The 18,939-nt window shown below is 43.4% G+C and overlaps 1 protein-coding gene across 1 annotated transcript in view; it reads left to right on the top strand.

The window, feature by feature from the left end:
- SSH1 (slingshot protein phosphatase 1) overlaps positions 1 to 18,939 on the top strand; it is a 320,878-nt gene that overhangs the window by 265,225 nt on the left and 36,714 nt on the right. The window contains exon 11 of the mRNA XM_086948044.1: positions 1,773 to 1,819. Within this exon, the coding sequence (XP_086804170.1) occupies positions 1,773 to 1,819 (47 nt within the window). The remainder of the gene's footprint in view (positions 1 to 1,772; positions 1,820 to 18,939) is intronic.

Raw genomic sequence — 18,939 nt, 5'->3', positions numbered from 1 at the left:
TGCAGCAACAAAATCTCCCAACTGATGCTTCTTTTCCCACAGAGCTTTCACCTCCACTTCAGTCATTTATACTTTATCTGTGATTTTCCTCACATCCATGGGGAGCAGGCATGCCTCTGTAGTGAATGAGTTACTTTTCTTTTTCTAGGGATTCTTTTGAATTCCTAATTGCTGACAATATTTGCTTGATCTGCTGCTGGCTGCCTGCCTATTAGGATACTTGATAATAGTAATGTGGTGTGCTTTGCTTACCATATCTCACAACATTTTGTTATATTCACAGTGTTAATGAGTTTGTGTTCAGAGACCTCCAAATCTTATAATCCAATGGCCTGTTCTTTATCTGCATCAATCCTTTAAGTAATGACATACTATGTCTTCAACTTCAGTAGGAATACTATTAGATGCAGAAAGCAGGAGCAGTTGTGGTTCCATATCCTAAAGGCAGAGTGTCAACTCTCACAGGGACAAAAAAAAGCTGTTTTGCCGACTGCCCAGCCCTGCTAGGATTATGAGGACAGTTTCACACACCTTGAACCCATTGTTGGTAAGCCAAACTGTCCGCATCGTCAGGCAAGCAGGATCGGATTGGTCCTCTCCCCGCCTGCACCTGGTGTGCGCAGTGGGTAACGGGGGAGGATCAATTTACTACAGCCACCATCTTGTCTTCACTCTCTGTATCGCAGCAGGTCTAGCGAGCCCTACAGCACCAGCCCTGGAGCAAACAGTGGGTTTCGCCTCAGACGCAATCACCATCTGTTCTGCTCCATTTGCGCCAAAGTGCACTACGTCTTCCAGCGACACCGAACCACTACACAGCTCACGTGCACCATTTACATCCAGGATATGTAGGATGTTTGTTGGATTTTAAGTTAGAGATGCAGAATTTTGGCAGGGGCCATCTTGCTTGGTCACACACCCTCCTTCTTGTATAACAACTTCCAGACTTGTGTACAGTTGCTACCACTGAGTGCTGTTGAAACCACCTGCCTAAGATGGCGCTCAGACTCCAGTATCCTTCTGTCACTGTGTTGAACATTGCTATTTATTCCAGTTTACTCCTTGGTTTTTTCTTCTCGTTAGCTCCTGGTTTGGTGGGCGATAACATTAACATGTGTTGGCTGTGGGGGATTGGGGCTGGTTTGGGGAATGGTGTAGAAATATACTTAGTATAAATTATTGTATTTGGTACTGAAGCGGTACCAAAACCAAGTCAGTCATTCATATATGGTGGCGGAAATATAATAATATATTTGACACGGTATGTTGCTTATTACTGTGTCTGGTATTTGTAAAGTACGAACTAATCACCTGTAGGGGTCTCAAGGTGCTGGGAGCCATCAGGGAGATTAAATTAGTTATTGCCCAGAGTCACAGGGTGCGGAGCTGAGCTGCCGCCGGCACCGGGAATCGAACCGTGAGCTCCGTGCTCCCGAGTTAGCCACTCTGGCTGCTGCACCACACCTCTGTTTCTAAGTGTAGTGCTAATAAAGACGGACAGGTATTAGTAGGTTTTACTTAATAGATCCACTTTGGAAGGGTGAATGTTTGAGTTGACCAGGTCTGGATTCCAACTCATGACCTGCAGATCACATCAGATGTTAACAGCGGTGGTTAACTCAATGAGCCATCTTGTCTTCATCAAGGTATATGAAAATAGTCAGTAAAATGAAGAAGCATCCTTTAATTTGTGACTATTATAAACAGGTATTTTTCTGTTGTAAAGGGCTGTAAGTGTTTTAAACTGCTGTGCTTTGTCATTTTTGCAACAGGGTTCAGAATGGAATGCCTCAAATCTGGAAGAACTCCGAGAAACTGGGTAAGCAGTCCTTTATATCAGTGTGCACTGCTCAAACATATGAGGGATCATTTTAGATTTTGAACAATTCTATTAATTCAGCTTCTCTTTTCACAATATTTAATTTTGTGGTATTTTTCTTTATTTGTATTTGTTATTGGATATAAAATATTATTTAAAGAGCAAAAATAATAGACATCCAATTCACATGGAAATCTGAGCACCTGGATGTTACACTTTGTGAGCATCCACTGCTTAGTATTCACCTGAAATAAGATTGTTTTAATAAATGCTGCTAAATTATTTAATGCAAGCATGCAGCTAAAAAGCAAAAGAGCAAAGTTCAGAAAAGAAGACCTCAAAACAAATGTGAACAAATTTAGAGTCCTCTATCTTGGTCAATTGAGCAGGCTCCCCTTGTAGGTATTTTGGATGTCTAATATCAGTCCTCACTTCCACGTGGCTCTTGATAACGTGTCCCTGGCCTGTGTAAGTTGATGCTTTCATTCCACGATCCTGCGACCATGTATGGCTTCTGATACATCCGCACTCCTTAGTTAGAGCCATATTGTGTATAGTTGCTAATACAATATCACATAAATGTTAAGTACAGAGGTATTTTAATGTTGATCTTTTAATTGACTAACCATTGGTTTTCAAGACATAATTAGGAGCCTGAGGGGCCGATTGATATGTTGGCAGAGAGTCAACTTTTTAGCGACTGAGTTCCCTCCCCGCCAACATAGTGGTTAACCCGCCCACCCGATTTATATGTTGGAGGGCCATAGGCTTGGCTACAGAAGCAACTCCACAATCACTACCATAGTCAAACCTCCAAGCCGTCAGGTAATTTCCTATATGTCGTTCCACCCAGTTAGGATGGGGGACATATAGCTGTTTTTTTAACGGACCATCATCGCCAGGCAAACCCAGGTAGTAAGTGACAGTAAAAATGAAAAATTACCCTCTCGCCATGGGATAATGCCTCCCATGGCGTGAGTGGCATTTTCCTATTTTACTTTCAAAAAGAAAATCCTGTTTTTGCATTTTTTTTTGTTTGTTATGTTTTCTCAGTTCGTTGCAAGGTTCCGTCATCTAGACTAAGCCCTGTAGCAAACTGTGAAAAGCATTAACTGAACCACCATGATGGCTGTTCCTGCCAATGCTCTAGAAATGACCGCCAGTTATAAATCAGGCCCTAAGTCATGTTCCTTTCATCTCAGGCCACCCCACAATTCTATTGTCACATGCTTAAAAGGTAACATTTCTATAGGCCATTGCTAGTCTGTATTGACTAGCTCAAAACCGGTCCTATTCCTTTTTTGACTGTTTCACCAGCCAAGAGTGGATCCCGTTTTAAGATCACTGAATTTGTATGTCCATGTTACCTGCTGCTTCATGGCTTCTCTGTAGTGGAATAATTTGCTGTGTGCTATCGAGCACTTTCCATTGTAAACAGTGTAAATGTTTTTTGTTTGTAGTTGTTAATTGTACTTTCTATCCTCATATGCGAAGGTCAGTCACAAAATTCTTTCTTTTTTTTTCTTGAAAACCTCGGTTGTGGCTGTACAAATATTTGTACCAGCAATACATCACTTGCGTGGTTTTAAATACCTGAACAGATTGAGTATTTTCTGCCGTCAATCTCATCATTTATATATTGTTTTTTATCCCTGACCACACACCGTTTTCTGACTTTTTTCTTCTTCGATCTAAAGATTTGATAATTTTATTACCCCTTGAGATAACTCAATCGTACATTACATTATAATTTTGTGTTTAAGATTATATTGTAGTTTAATTTAAATCCAGAGTACCTTTACAATATTCTCAGGACCTCGAACTCAGGTCTTTGATTAAGTCCACGGTTCCTCCACACAATATTTGGTTCCTTTCAATTGGCCCGGTCTATGACTGTGGAACTTTCCACTAGGCTGCATTTGAACATTATCTTTCCTTCAGGAATGAGCTGATGATACTCCTCATGTCATTTGTTTGCTGCGAAAACATTTACTTTCCTGTTTTATTCCTTATTTTATTCACTAACCTTTTCTCTTCATCATACCTATTATTCTGAATTCAACACACTAGTTACATACATGCTCTGGACATATCTACATATACAAATGCACACTGTAAAACTTCAGCTTTAGTTCAGCTATGATGCAGTGAGCACAAAAAACGAAAAATCTCTCAAATTGGTCAATGCAACGGGCAATGCACACCATAAATCATGCAACCGGTATGTCTTGTTCTGACTAAAGAGTGTACTGACCATGGTGGGTGGAAGGAGGTGAGGGTGTGAGTTTATATTGTGCATTGTGCATTAACACTATAGCTGCCAAACCATACCTGAATTCCAACTAAGATTTTATTTAATGATGTTTGCACCCATCTCGCTATATGCCATTGGCTAAGGGGTGTACTTAGCATTGTGGGGGTAGAGGTGAGTTATGGTGTGCATTGTTTGTTGCATACCATAAATGCCAACCCATACCTTACCTCCAACAGATTTTTTTTGTGAATTTCATGGTTTTGTTTTACAGTTTTCCATAGTCCCCTGCCAGGTACCCAGTCTGTGGTGCAAACAACCTTTTGCCACGCCCTTCACACCACCCACTTCCGCTGTATGCAGTGGAGATTGGTTGCAGGGCTGCTTGGCCTTGCACTGATCTTAATATGCTACCTGCCGCATTTCATGCAGATTCATCAAACATCATGAATCAAAAAGAGGGAGCCTAAGAGCCAGATGAAGGTCCAGTACCCATGCTCCTCACTTTAATTGACACATCTACACATCTAATCAGTGTGGGTACTTGTTCCTATGTGAAGAGGGTACAGAAAGCGTTAAAGAAAAGGTGTGGTTGAAATATATGATTCCAGGGGATTCTTCCTTATTTCGAAGTGTTGCCCTCACACACCCATGTGGGCGTCATGCTTCATCATCGGGCCTTTTGCTCCTCGTGTGGCTGGCGCTACAATGGAGATCTCCTTTAGGTAATTTTAAGAACATACTCTCCACCTTACACATTATACTGCATGCTCTGTCAAGGCTGATACAAGAAAAGATCTTTGACAAAGAGCGCTCTCACAAGGCCTGTGGAGCATGGCAGCGCCTGCCCCGTGAGGACCAAAACGCTTGATGATGGAAGTATGACACCGACATCGGTGTGTCAGGGCAACACTTCGAAATAAGGAAGAATCCCCTGGAACCATATATTCCAGCCACACCTTTTCTTTAACCTTTTCTATACCCTCTTCACATAGGAACAAGTACCCACACTGATTAGACAATTCATCAAATATTACCATCAAATTGAAAAAAACAAGGCTAGGCTAAACATGCCAAGTGTAATTATGTGAAACTGACACAAACCGTGCCAAAGAATTTGTAAATCAAAAATGTTTTGACCTGCGACACATCCTACTCCCCCCACTAAATCTACAAGAGACCTGATATAACTGAACTGAGTATAATTTGCTAACTGCCTGCCACAATTGATAAAAAATCGTCAAACAGCAAAAAGCTATAAGCAAGAAAAAAGTTTATTTCGCCTACCCTCCTAACTTTTTCGTCTTCAAGCAACTGCATGAAATTTAGCATACTAGATCTCAGTTTATTATGTTAAGCAGTGGCAAATTTGACGTTGATACATTAATAGGAGCCAAAAAATTGTGGGCAAAACAAGAAATGGATGTTCGAGGCATGTGGGCTGCTGAATTCATATCTGTGCATAGATCGCCGCCTAGTGTTGGGTCCGGATGATTGCACTTTGTTGTCTTGGAAGAGTCTTCGAAGTATCACGAGATAGGTGACTCCTCCCCTGGACTACAGTGCGCATGGGCATCTTCTCCATCCTCAGATTGTTTTTTTCCGCCATTGGGTTCGGATGTTTTTCCTACACTCCAACTTCGGAATCGAAACAAAACTTTCGTAGAGGACAAAAGGCCTTCGACTTCGACGGTATTGTTCTTGTTTGATACCTCTTGACTCGATAAGGCTTTCCATCCTGATCCGGTCGTCGACGCGGGACGTTTGGCCTTTTCGACGCCACGTGTACCTACTGTCGATGGAAAGGAGCCCGTTTAAAAGGTGCCCACAATGCCACCCCAAGTTCCCGCATACTGACAAGCATTCAGTATGCAACAAGTGCCTTTCTCCAGACATAAGGAAGAAACCTGCCCGGCCGGCGCCCAGTTTCGATCGAAGAAAACCATACGGAATTGACGGGCAGCTAGGCAAGAGATGCAGCGACAGGCACCGGAACCGGACAAGATCTTCGATGATGACCAGGAACTTCCAGAAGCTCAAGACTCGGACCTAGAGATCGTCACCGTCGAGGACTAGTCGGACTCCGATGACGAGATCCCACCGGGGCAAATTGTGAGTACACTGCCCCCGACACCGGTTACCCCTTTACCGAAGGCTCCGGTCGAAGCATCGAAGCATTTGCCAGCTCCGCCTTCTGGCTCGGCTCCGAAACCGAAACCTAAGCCTTCAGAGACTCCAGGGCCAAGTACCGCAATCCCAAAGAAGGTTCCAGAACCTAAGAAATTTGTCGAACCAAAAAACGTCGACCCGAACAAAAGCATACAGCCCAAAAGCATCGACCCGAATAAAAACGTCAAGCCGAAGAAGGCCGTGCAGCCTAAAGGCGTCGACCCCCAAGAAAACAGTCGACCCAAAAAAGACCGTCGAACCGAAGGGCGTCCACCCCAAACACGTCGTCAAGCCAAAAAAGCAAGCTGTGCCAAAAGTCGCCGAACCAAAGGTCGTACCGAAGCCTATAATCCACCCGGAAAAGGCTATCGACCCAAAGACAAGTGCTCCAAAGACACCAGTCGATCCGAAAAAGACCATTGACTCGGTAAAGGACAGCCAACAAAAGAAGCCTGTCCAGCACAAGAAGAGTGTTGAACTGAAAGACACGGTCGACCCAAAAACACACGACGACCAGAAAAAAGGGCCCGAGCCGAAGAAAAGCAATAAGGCACCAAAAGTCGTCGAGGCTGAAGGTGGTATCGACCCAAAGTAGTTAGAACCAAGAACAGTGGAAGAAGAACTCTTCCATCCTGACCCAGAAGACGACCAGGCAAAAATATACATTAATCCAGAGACTGGTAAAGTCACAATCCTACGCATGAAAAAGAGGCCAATAGACACTGACTCTCATTCCCCTATTCCATTGAAAAAGAAGGACTTTGGGACTTCTCCATCTAGACCCTTCATTCCCTTCTATCCTATTATGCCTACTACTCCTTTTGCTCCTTACTCTCCTTCTCACCATGGGGATGATGAAGGGACACTGGGGAGGATCCTCAGGCTGATTATGAATACCCACAGGAGCCTGAGCCACAAAATGTACCTTGGGAGGAGCCAACTGACCCTTATAACACCCATCCCATCCCTGATGTCTCCTCCTATCCAACTTAGCCTTCACCCACTGATGACACCATTGTCTTCAACCAATTAATAGACAGGGCAGTACTATACCACAATGTAGATATGCACAATGACCCTGTAGAAGAAGACTTCTTATTTGATACCTTCTCAACATCAGAAAAGAGCGTCAGAACACTTCCCATGCTGAAGGGAGTGCTAAAACACGCACCTGACATTTGTAAAGATACAGACAGGGCACGGGTAATCAATCCCAGGATTGAAATAAAGTATAGGGCAGCCCCAACAGACCCTACCTACATCAGAGGGCAGTTACCATTAGACTCTCTAGTGGTAACTAATGCACGCAAAAGGGACAACTCACAGACAACGGGGGAAGCACCTCCCCCCTGATAAGGAGTCAAAAATATTAGAAGCCTCAGGTAAAAGGGTAGCAGCACAGGCCTCCAATTCATGGAGGATAGCCAACACACAAGCTCTGCTAGCTCGTTACGACAGGGCGCACTAGTACCAGCTTGAAAGCTTAATGCAACACCTACCTGAGCCTTTTAAAGCCCAAGCTGATGACCTCCTACAGGAGGGAAAGTTCATCACTAACGCCTCCATCAAATGTGCACTAGTTGCAGCAGACACCGCAGCCAGGTCTATTAACACCAGTGTTCTACTAAGGCATGGCTGCCTATTTTGGGCTTTAAGAATGAAGTGCAGTCCACTATTCTTAATCAGCCAGTCAACCAAGACTTCCTCTTTGGCCCTGCTGTCGACACCATTTTAGACTAAATGAAAAAGGACACAGAAACAGCAAAGTCAATGGGAGCATTGCAGTTTCAGCAACATAGAAGTTCCTTTTGACACTCCTCATACAGGGGAGCTACACGAGGCAATACTTCCCAAACGTCATCATCATACAAAGGCAACACACAAAGTTCCTTTACAAAAAACTCCAACAGAGGAGGTTATAGAGGAAACAATAATAAGGAAAGAGGATGTGGAGGCAATAACACCAGAGCCTCCACTGCCACAAAACAGTGACTTCATCACGCTACCTCCAGACCATCTAACACCGGTCGGAGGCAGACTCCAACAATTCCTACCTGTCTGGAACGCAATTACCACGGACAGGTACGTCAGACAAATTATCCAGTATGGTTATTGCCTGGAACTCACATCTACCCCACCAAACATACCACCCAGGCACCCTCCTATGTCCAAAGAACACATCACCCTGCTACAACAAGAGGTGAAATGCATGCTGGAAAAGGGGGCCATAGAGCCAGTCCCTTTCCAACATCAAGGGACAGGAGTATACTCCTTATACTACCTTATTCCCAAGAAGAACGGTTCCATTATGACCAATATTGGACCTCTGACCTCTAAATCAATACATACTGTCGGAGCACTTCCATATGATCACACTACAGCAAGTGCTCCCGTTGCTGCAGCAAGGAGACTTCCTAGCAACATTGGACCTCAAGGATGCGTATTTTCACATACCCATCCATCCAGCTCACAGAAAATATCTCAGGTTCACAATAGAAGGCCAACACTACCAATTCAAGGTCTTGCCCTCTGGGGTAACCACAGCTCCGAGAGTGTTTACAAAATGCTTAGTGACAGTAGCAGCACACCTCAGAAGGCAACACATCCACGTGTTCCCGTATTTGGACGATTGGCTAATACAAGCGAAATCGTACCAACAGTGTTCAAAAGGCATGTCCCAAACCCTTCAGCTGCTGCACAGCCTAGGTTTCTCAATTAACTACCCAAAATCGCATCTGCAACCGTCCCACATAAAACAATATCTTGGGGCCACTATAGATACCTCAGTGGCAAAGGCATACCCAAACTCAGCGAGGATAGCCAGCATTCAGATGCTCATTCAAAAATTCCTGCCACAACACTCTCTGCCAGCTCGAGTATTCATGCAACTCGTAGGCATGATGGCATCCTGCATGTTCATAGTCCCCCATGCCAGACTTCAAATGCGCCCATTGTAAGAATGCCTTGCACGCCAATGGAACCTGGCTCAAGGACAACTAAAAGACCTAGTGTTGGTGGACAGTCGCGCTCATTACTCTCTGCAGTGGTGGAACCCACAAAACCTTTCCAAGGGGCAACTGTTCCAAGAGCCGGTTCCAAAACTAGTACTAACCGCGGACGCATCACTGACAGGCTGGGGAGCCCAACTCCTTCACTACACAGTACAAGGGCTCTGGACAACCAAGCAAAATAAACTGCATATCAACGAACTAGAGTTGTTAGCGATATTCCTAGCCCTGAAAGCATTCCAAAAATACTTGTACAGCAAGACTGTGTTGATCCGGACAGACAACATGACCGCAATGTACTATATCCAGAAACAGGGAGGAACACACTCTTCACAGCTGTCCCACTTGGCACAGAGCATATGGAAGTGGGCAATTCGAGAAGACATCTTTCTCCTAGCAGAACACCTTTCAGGGAAAGACAATCAGATAGCAGACCTGCTCATCAGGCACAGCCAACAAATACACGAATGGGAGATTCACCCCCAAGTTCTCCAACCATTCTTCAAAGAGTGGGGTCACCCAGAAATAGACCTGTTTGCCACAAAAGAAAACTCGAAATGCAGTACTTTGCCGCCAGGTTCCAACATCCATTGTCACAGGGCAATGCGATATGGATGAACTGGTCAGGCAGATTTGCGTACGCTTTTCCCCCAGCACCACTGATCCCACTGGTGGCACGCAAACTGCGGCAGCAGTCACTCACGCTAATCCTAGTTGCTCCCACATGGGCGAGACAACCATGGTACACAACGTTCTTGGAGCTTTCAGTAGTTCCTCATCAAAGGCTGTGCCTCGCACCCCATCTTCTAACTCAGAACCATGGAGAAATCAGGCACCCAGATCCCAATCAGATGAACCTAGCGATCTGGCTCCTGAAGTCTTAGAGTTCGGATACCTTAACTTACCTCCTGGTTGCATGAAAATTTATCAAGGAGGCTAGACGACCAACTACTAGAGCATGCTATGCAGCAAAATGGAAAAGATTTGTTGTTTACTGCAACAATAACCAAATCAACCCATTAGATGCTTCCAAACAATACATTATATGTTACCTACTGCATCTTCAAAGATGCAACTTAGCATACTCTTCAATAAGACTACACCTAGCTGCTATAGCATCATACCTTCAAAACAGGCAACACCTTTAACTGTTTAGAGTACCAGCAATCAAGGTCTTTATGGAAGGTCTTAAAAGGGTGATCCCTCCAAGACACCCTCCTTCCCCAGTCTGTAATCTTAATATAGTACTTACCAGACTAATGGGACCTCCTTTCGAACCTCTATACTCATGCAAACTGAAATTCTTAACGTGGAAGGTGGCTTTCTTGATTGCCATTACCTCACTCCGACGTGTTAGCGAATTACAAGCACTAACAATTCAAGAACCTCCCATGCAAGTACATCCTAACAGGGTAGTTCTTAGAACAAATCCTAAGTTCATGCCAAAAGTAGTATCAAATGTTCATATTAATCAATCTATAGAACTGCCAGTGTTCTTCCAAAATCCAGTCAGTAGCCGAGAGAGCCCTACACACACTAGATGTAAAGAGAGCTCTGCTTTACTATGTGGACAGAACGAAATTATTTAGAAAAACAATGCAACTATTTGTTGCTTTTGCACCACAACTTAAAGGAAACCCAATATCAAAGTCAGGAATAGCCAGATGGATAGTTAAATGCATTCAAATATGCTATCAAAAAGCCAAACGCACTTTAGCTGTCCCCCCAAGAGCACACTCTACAAGAAAAATGGGGGCAACCATGGCTTTCCTAGGGAATATTCCTCTTGAAGACATATGTAAGGCAGCCACATGGACCACCATACACACTTTAACAAAACACTACTGTGTAGACGTGCAAGCAAAGCAGCAAGCTGCTGTAGGCCAGGCTGTCCTCAAAACTCTTTTTCAAACTGTTGCAGCTGGCACAGGTAGCCACTGCTAGAGGAGATACTGCTATACAGTCTATGCACAGATATGAATTCAGCAGCCCACATACCTCTAACGGAATATGCTACTTACCACTATGCATCTGTTCTTGGCATGTAGGGCTGCTGACATTCATATAGCCCGCCCTCCTCCCTGGTGCCTGTCGCAGCTGCAGCATTATCTCTGGCATGGCCATCTCTTTCTTTACTATCTCCATCTCTGCCACAATGGCGAAAAACAATCTGAGGATGGAGAAGATGCCAGTGCGCACTGTAGTCCAGGGGAGGAGTCACCTATCTTGTGATACTTCGAAGACTCTTCCAAGACAACAAAGTGCAATCAACCGGGCCCAACACTAGGCGGCGATCTATGCACAGATATGAATTCAGCAGCCCACATGCCTCGAACATCCATTTCTTGTTTTGCCCACAATTTTTTGGCTCCTATTAATGTATCAACGTCAAATTTGCCACTGCTTAACATAATAAACTGAGATCTAGTATGCTAAATTTCATGCAGTTGCTTGAAGACGAAAAAAGTTAGGAGGGTAGGGGAAATAAACTTTTTTCTTGCTTATAGCTTTTTTGCTGTTTGACGATTTTTTATCAATTGTGGCAGGCAGTTAGCAAATTATACTCAGTTCAGTTATATCAGGTCTCTCGTAGATTTAGTGGGGGGAGTAGGATGTGTTGCAGGTCAAAACATTTTTGATTTACAAATTCTTTGGCACGGTTTGTGTCAGTTTCACATAATTACACTAAGCATGTTTAGCCTACTCTTGTTTTTTTCAATTTGATGGTAATATTTGATGAATTGTCTAATCAGTGTGGGTACTTGTTCCTATGTGAAGAGGGTATAGAAAAGGTTAAAGAAAAGGTGTGGCTGGAATATATGGTTCCAGGGGAAATAAGAGACCGGCTGGCCCGACATGGAGCAAAAGCCCAATGATGAAACATGACACCTATCTAGGTGTGTGAGGGTATTTGTTCCTACAGTGTAATGTTCCCTGCAGACTCTGTGGACCTTAACTGACCTAAGCAGATAAATCCATACTTACTAGAAACTGTAAACCCTGGTGATCATGAAGGAGAGCATAAGAGACTGCAGAGGACAGGCTGGAGGGGCAGGGCATCAAACTCATCACAGAAGGTAGACAGGAAGAGGCAGGGACAACCCAAGGGATCATGGATGGTGGGCCTTAGGGGCATGTACGACAAGCTGACTTCTGAGAGGGGGCAGAAGCAGTAGAAGGGATCACGTAGGGATGGTGGGAGAGGCAGGGGCAGCACACTGACCATGGAGGGCAGCCTGAGGCTGTAGGAGCAGAGGAAGTAAACTGACCTTTGAGGGCAAGCAAAAGTGACATGTGCAGCACAAGGGACCACACAGGTGGATGGGACAGATGCTGGAATAAGACCTCAGAGAACAAGCTGGAGGGGCAACACAATAGACCATGGAGAGTAAATGGGAGGGGCAGTGGCAGCAAAAGGACCATGAAGGGTGGGCAGGAGGGAATGGGACAACAGGCTGACCTCCGAGGACAGGAGGGTGAAGCAGGGGCAGCACAATGGACTACAGAGGACAGGTGGTAGAGGGCAGGTGAATGCAGCCGCACAATGGAAGGTACTGGGGAGGGAGGCAGAGGCAACAAACCTTTTGTATTAGGTTTTATAGCATTTTTAAAAGATGTATTCAAGTAATTGTTTTACTTAATGTTGTAACTTTTTTTTCTTTTACTTTTGTGGTTTGTGTACCAATTTGGTGGTGTTCTTTTAAAGTTGGCTTAGCTGCGGCATGAATTCCGCCGCGGTGCTAGACATTCCATTCGCTGGCGTGGCTCGGACGGCCCCCCGGCCGTCATGCGCACACGCCCACCGTGACTCATGATGGCCAGGGGCCGTCATGAGCACGGAAGGGGTTAAGTGTGTGTCCATTGTTTCTGCGAAATTATCTTTGTTGGTATGGCCTGAAATGACCACCTTGTGGGCCTTTTTTGTGGTATGTCGTAAAATACAATTAGAAGTGAGGCTAGAGGGTCTCTAGTCTCATCCCTTTTAAGGCACACAAATTGTTGTCTTTCCATTGGAAAAAGACTTCCACTCCATTTTTTTCTCAAGTGTTTAAATGTCTTTTTTTATTCCTTTAAAATTTACCACATGATTCTCCGTTTCATTTCACTTCAACATGAGTTGTGACCATATATACTTCAGGCTGTGTCGTTTTAACGTATCCAATGCATTTCGGGCATTACATTCATGCCCTTCATCAGGGAATCGACACTGCAAATATAACATAATCTCAGTTACTAAAGGATTTATCATAATCGTTATAACCAACATCATTATACAGTACAGGGCTTTAAACTATGGAGAACCAAGGTATAACCGTTATTAATACTAAAGGATTCCCTGTGCATATACGTGCAAATGTGATGTGAAATAATAAGAACAGTGTATCACTTACAAGCCTTTCGTCGAAGATTTTTACATCTGTAAAAGAACCGTGAAAACACAGTCAGCAATGTGTAGAGAGCGTTTCCGTAGAGCGCTCGGGATATTAAATCTATCAACTATATTCGACTAACCTGAAGAGTAGGTTTGGCGTGTTCGGGTCAGTTGACAATCTCCGGAAGCCGCGGCACGGACAGATTCCGGCCGCGCTTTACTATTTCGAAAAAATGCCGGTCATGTGACCAGTCATGTGACTATAGACATGGTCGATAGACTATGGGAGTCTTGTTTTTTCGTGGAGAAAAGGCTGTATAATGGGCCTGGAATTGTAAATGTGTATAAATAAGGGAAGACAATGGTCGGGAAAAATTAAATACTTTCATTGGGAAAGTAAGAAAATTAAATATACGTGATAGCCCAAGGGTATTATACTGTGGGTAAACATAGTTATGTGTTGGGGCCATTTAGAGGTGCATCTATGGCTGTTGTAACGTATGTGTATGGTGGATGTTGAAAAAAGTGTCGGATATTAAGGTGAACTAACACAGTATACAACAAGATTCAGTCATCGGAGCAATTATTTACAGGTAACGTGACAATTCAATTCTTTCATTCAAGCCAAAAGGCTTTTGTGTTGAAAGTTTTTGGATCCAATAGTTCTCTCTCCTTAGGAGATGTTTGGTGTTGTCTCTCCCCTCAATTTTTTGAACAGTTTCAAGTACAACAAACTTTATTTGCGAAATGTTATGTTGTTTTTCTACGAAGTGCGATGACAAGGCTGACTTCATGTTTTTCAGTCTTATGTTGGATTTATGTTCTGTTAGTCGCACTTTAATGCGACGTTCCGTTTTTCCGACATACATCTTTCCACAAGAGCATCTTATTCCATAGATCAAGTTGCTGGTGTCACATGTGGCATTCACCTTGAGTTTGATAGAATTGCCTTGCCTTGGATGGTTAATGATATTTCCTCCAATAATACTGTTACAATTTCCACAGTTCAAACACAGTTTAGTTCCAGAGTGTTCTGTGATCTCAGGGGGTTTGTGTTGTAAAATTTCGCCCAAATTCTTTGCTCTGGTGAATGCAAAAATGGGTGGTTGGTTGAAGATCTGCTTGAAATCTGGCTCCATGTTTAGTATTGACCAATGTTTCAAGATAACTTTTTTGTATCTCTTACTGGCTGTTGAAAACCTTGATACAACTACAGACCGTGTCTGTTCAGGTTTCTCTCTTGGAGTTAAAAGTTTTGTTCTACTGATTTTGTTGATCTTCCCTTTGGATTCTTCAACCAGTGTCTGAGGGTACCCTCTGTCAATGAATTTGTTAGTTATTTCATTGAGTCTGGTGTTAAGATTGTGTTCGTCAGAGATGATTCTTTTTACTCTGGCCATTTGAGAAAATGGTAAATTTCTTATCAAGTTAGGTTCATGGAAACTCGAGTGAACTAACATGTTGTTCCTATCTGTAGGTTTAACATATAAATCCGTGGTGAATCCTTGTTGTGTGATTGCAACTGTGACATCCAGAAAGTTAAACATGGTGTCTGATATGTCCCAAGTTAGTTGGATTCGTTGATCTACTTTGTTGAATTCAATCATTTCATTTCGCAATAACTCCTCTGTGTTTGTCCAGATGATGAAAAGATCATCAATGTATCTAATGATCATTTTGAGGTTGTCTGTCCATTCTTTTTTGGAAAAAATATGTTTGTTTTCGTACAACTCCATGAAAATGTTCGCATACACGGGTGCCGCCGAATTGCCCATGGCCATTCCAGTGAGCTGTTGATACCACGATTCGTTGACTCTGAAATAACTGTGGTACAGTGTAAAGTGCATGAGTTCCATTAGAAAAGTCTGAAAATCCTGGTCAAGGTCTGTTTTCAAAAGTGCTGCTTCGATGGCTTCTATCCCCATGTTGTGGGGTATGCTCGTGTAAAGACTACGTACATCTGCTGTGCACAGTATCACTTTTTCTTCTGCATTCCATGGTATTTGCTGTAGTTTTAATAGAAAATGTGTGGTGTCCTTAACATAAGTTTGCATTGCATGTACTGTTGGTTGTAAGTATTTATCGATTAGTTGACCAATTGGTTCATGTAGACTCCCACATGTGGATACTATTGGCCTCATTGGAGGGTCCATGGTGTTTTTGTGTATCTTCGGTACCATACGTAAGGTAGGGCTTTTGGAATTGGAAGATATGAGAAAGTTTCTTGTCCTGTCTGTGATTGTGCCCTGTTGATGAGCTCTATCAATGATTGTCCTTAATGTCTTGGAGTATTCGAATGTGGGGTTGTTGTCCAGTTTGCTGTAAGTATTAGAGTCTGTGATGTGTTCCATCACTTTTGTATCATACATGCTCCGGTTCATGATTACAATTGCACCCCCTTTATCAGCTTTGGTGAATGTTATTTTGTCATTGGATGCCAGTTTCTGTAAAGTATCCAGATCTTTTTTGTGTTACATTTCTTCTTTTCGGTTTCACGTGTTTAATTTTGTTTAGATCTTGTTTGACTATATTTTCAAACAGGTCCAATGTCTTATGGCTTATCGGAGCTTGAAAAGTGCTCTGTGGTCGTAGTCCTAGTAGTTGATCTTTCTCTTGTTGAGGTCGTTCCGGAAGTATGTTATCAAAATAATGTCTTAATCTTAATTTACGCATTAGCTTGAAGAAGCTCACTTCCAATTCTAAGTTGTCCGTGTTGGTGGTGGGTACGAAAGATGTTCCCTTTTGGAGTAGTCCTAGTTCATAGGAACTGAGGTGTTGATCACTTATGTTAATTACTAGTTGTTTTGCGTCTTTTTGGTTCTCTTCTCTTTCTCCTTGTCTTTGGTTACTCCTGTCGTGCTTCGAGTGGTTGGTGGGTCTCTCTCCTTTTCCTTTTCTTTTCCCTCTCCTGGGTCTCCTTTTTGGGCTTGGCCCTGTTCTAAAAAAGGACTGGTTTCTGCTGTTGCGCTGGTAGTTGGTTGTTCAGCTGGGGTTTTGTCTTGTGCTGTTCGAGTCGGTGGTGGCTTGCGTGATTTTTGGCTGGTGTCGTAAAATACAACATATTGCAGTCCTGTTCCTTGTATTGTTGTTTTGGTGCATCAGTAGGTGGTCTTTGTACTTCTTCGCCAGCTGAATGTTCTCTCTGGTGCTCAACCTAGGCAATGTCGTTTGGATGCATCAATCTGAGGTGGTTCCACATTCCGGAGTTTCTCATGGAGTAGTGATTAGAATGACCCCAATGAAGTTTATGATTTCACAATGGGATTGGGACATTTCAGGCATTGATTTTTATTTTATTTTTCTGCTTTGGAGGAAACATAAACAAATTGCCACATAGCAGATTCTTTCTCTGGTCTAGTCAGTGGCGGTGCTGTATATATTGTAGGCACCGCAATGATTTTTTCTTCCTGGAATTGTGTGTTAATTAACTCCTGATTCTTATTCTGGTCAATGGCTCCTTCTCCCCAGTTTTGCGAGATGCCATGGTGGATGTGGAAAACAAATGTATTTAGCTCAGGTGGTCAGATACTAATGGAAAATGCTATTCAGGAATCGTCTTCCTGTTTTTCCTATAGCCTATGAGCGTGTTTTAACTATTGTTCAATTTCTAGCCAATCAAATGGCTGCTTTCATTTTATTGTTTTTTGACCTCCCATATTGTACCACAGGACTCACACAGGAATTTAAAAAAAGAATAAAACATTTACTATAAAGGGATCCTTGCAGGAAAACTTTGAGCCCAGAGGTTTCTGCACAGATGCAAATTAGGAAGCTGTCTTGAAGTTTACTGGTAACTGAAAATGGTTCCGTCGTACATGTGACTCGCAGTGAAACACCTTCTTATTGGCTAATGTCATTGATTTGATGAATTCACAGGAAGTTCCCAACCCCTTGCTCTTATTAGGGAGTGGCACTTTTGAGCATTCAGACCATGTCAACTCTGTGCTCACTTTTTGGTGTTGAAAATTATTTGGGGCATTCATCAAAAACAATGGTGTCCCAGGAGAAACCAAGATGTGAGCAGTCCCAAAAAGAAGAAGAACAGCAAGAGGAGCAGCAGACCTCAGCTCAGCCCATTGTTTGTGACTTTTTCGCCATACCAGCTGGTGAGAAGAAAGTATCAGCCAAGCTGGTTGCTTGTAAGCTTTGTGACCAGGAATTTTGCAGGGGTACTGGAAAAAAGTACTTTTTTGATTCATTGGATATGTTGAAATACCTAAAAAAAATTGGCATACCGCACAGCTCGCAGCAGCAAGGAGGAAATGCCAAGAGGACATAGGAGTTTCAACGCAAGCTGCTCCTGTCCACTCTCTCCAGCCTGAGGACTCTTCCCTTCTGATTCTGCTGCTGCTTTGACCTGTTATTGAAACCCCCTCTACCACTACCACTGGATTGCGGTGGATTTTATGGATTGTTGTACATTTGCATCTGCTGGAGAGCAGACTACTCCAGACAGGGACCAGCTGTTGACTGCTCATGAGCAAGTCTGTGAAGTTTTTTTCTCCAAATTCTGTTGGATCCAAGTATTGATATCCCTTTTTTTAATTGTTTTTAGTTAAATCAACCGCCCAAAAAAAGAAACAAATTGTAAAAAAAAAAAAACACAAAAAGGTTCTCCTTAGAAACACTTTTCCTGGTTAAAAGTAGGGGTTGGTGAAACTCGTAGAGTTAGACACAGCGAAATTCAGCGGCGCTCAGCAAACTGGCAGAATCAGCCTATCATGCTGATTTTTAGCACCAGGAGTTAGTTCCACACTGCAAAATCAGCATGAATGGCACCATGTGGCACGCCAGAGGGCGTTGCTTCTTTGCTGTGGCTTAAGTAGATTTTCTACTCAAGTTACAGCTTTCTCACAGTCAACAGCCCCGACAGCCCGCGACCGCCCTTGTTGACAAAATCTTGCTGAGTGCTGTGTTAGCAGACGCGAATTCTCGCTCGCCAATTTACCGTTGGTGAGCCGTGCGCAAGAAAAAACTCCACCATGCGGCAGTTTACCAAGTTTTGCTGGAACTCTGCAGTAACAAAACTCCACAAAATCCGCCCACTTAGCAGGATTTATCACTCACCCCAAGTTAAGACAAAAAAAGTAATGTTTGGCCAATTTTATGTCATGCACTGCATGCGTTTGGTCTTGGGGTCTAGCTTGTGGACAGGCTATTAGCCTCTACACGCAATCCCTGCGGCGGACATCGTTTTTCAGGGGCTGGCCCTGTTCCCAACTTTATGTGGGCTCTCACACCCTGCTGTTATGGCATTGCAGCGAGGAGGCTAGGCCCTGTGTCCAACCTCCCATCGGCGGTCAACCACGTCCTTCATATG

Source organism: Lissotriton vulgaris, unplaced genomic scaffold, assembly GCF_964263255.1.
Source record: "Lissotriton vulgaris unplaced genomic scaffold, aLisVul1.2 SCAFFOLD_468, whole genome shotgun sequence".
Lineage (NCBI taxonomy): Eukaryota > Metazoa > Chordata > Amphibia > Caudata > Salamandridae > Lissotriton > Lissotriton vulgaris.
The sequence above is the reverse complement of the archived record's forward strand: the minus strand, read 5'-3'. Positions and strand labels throughout refer to the sequence as shown.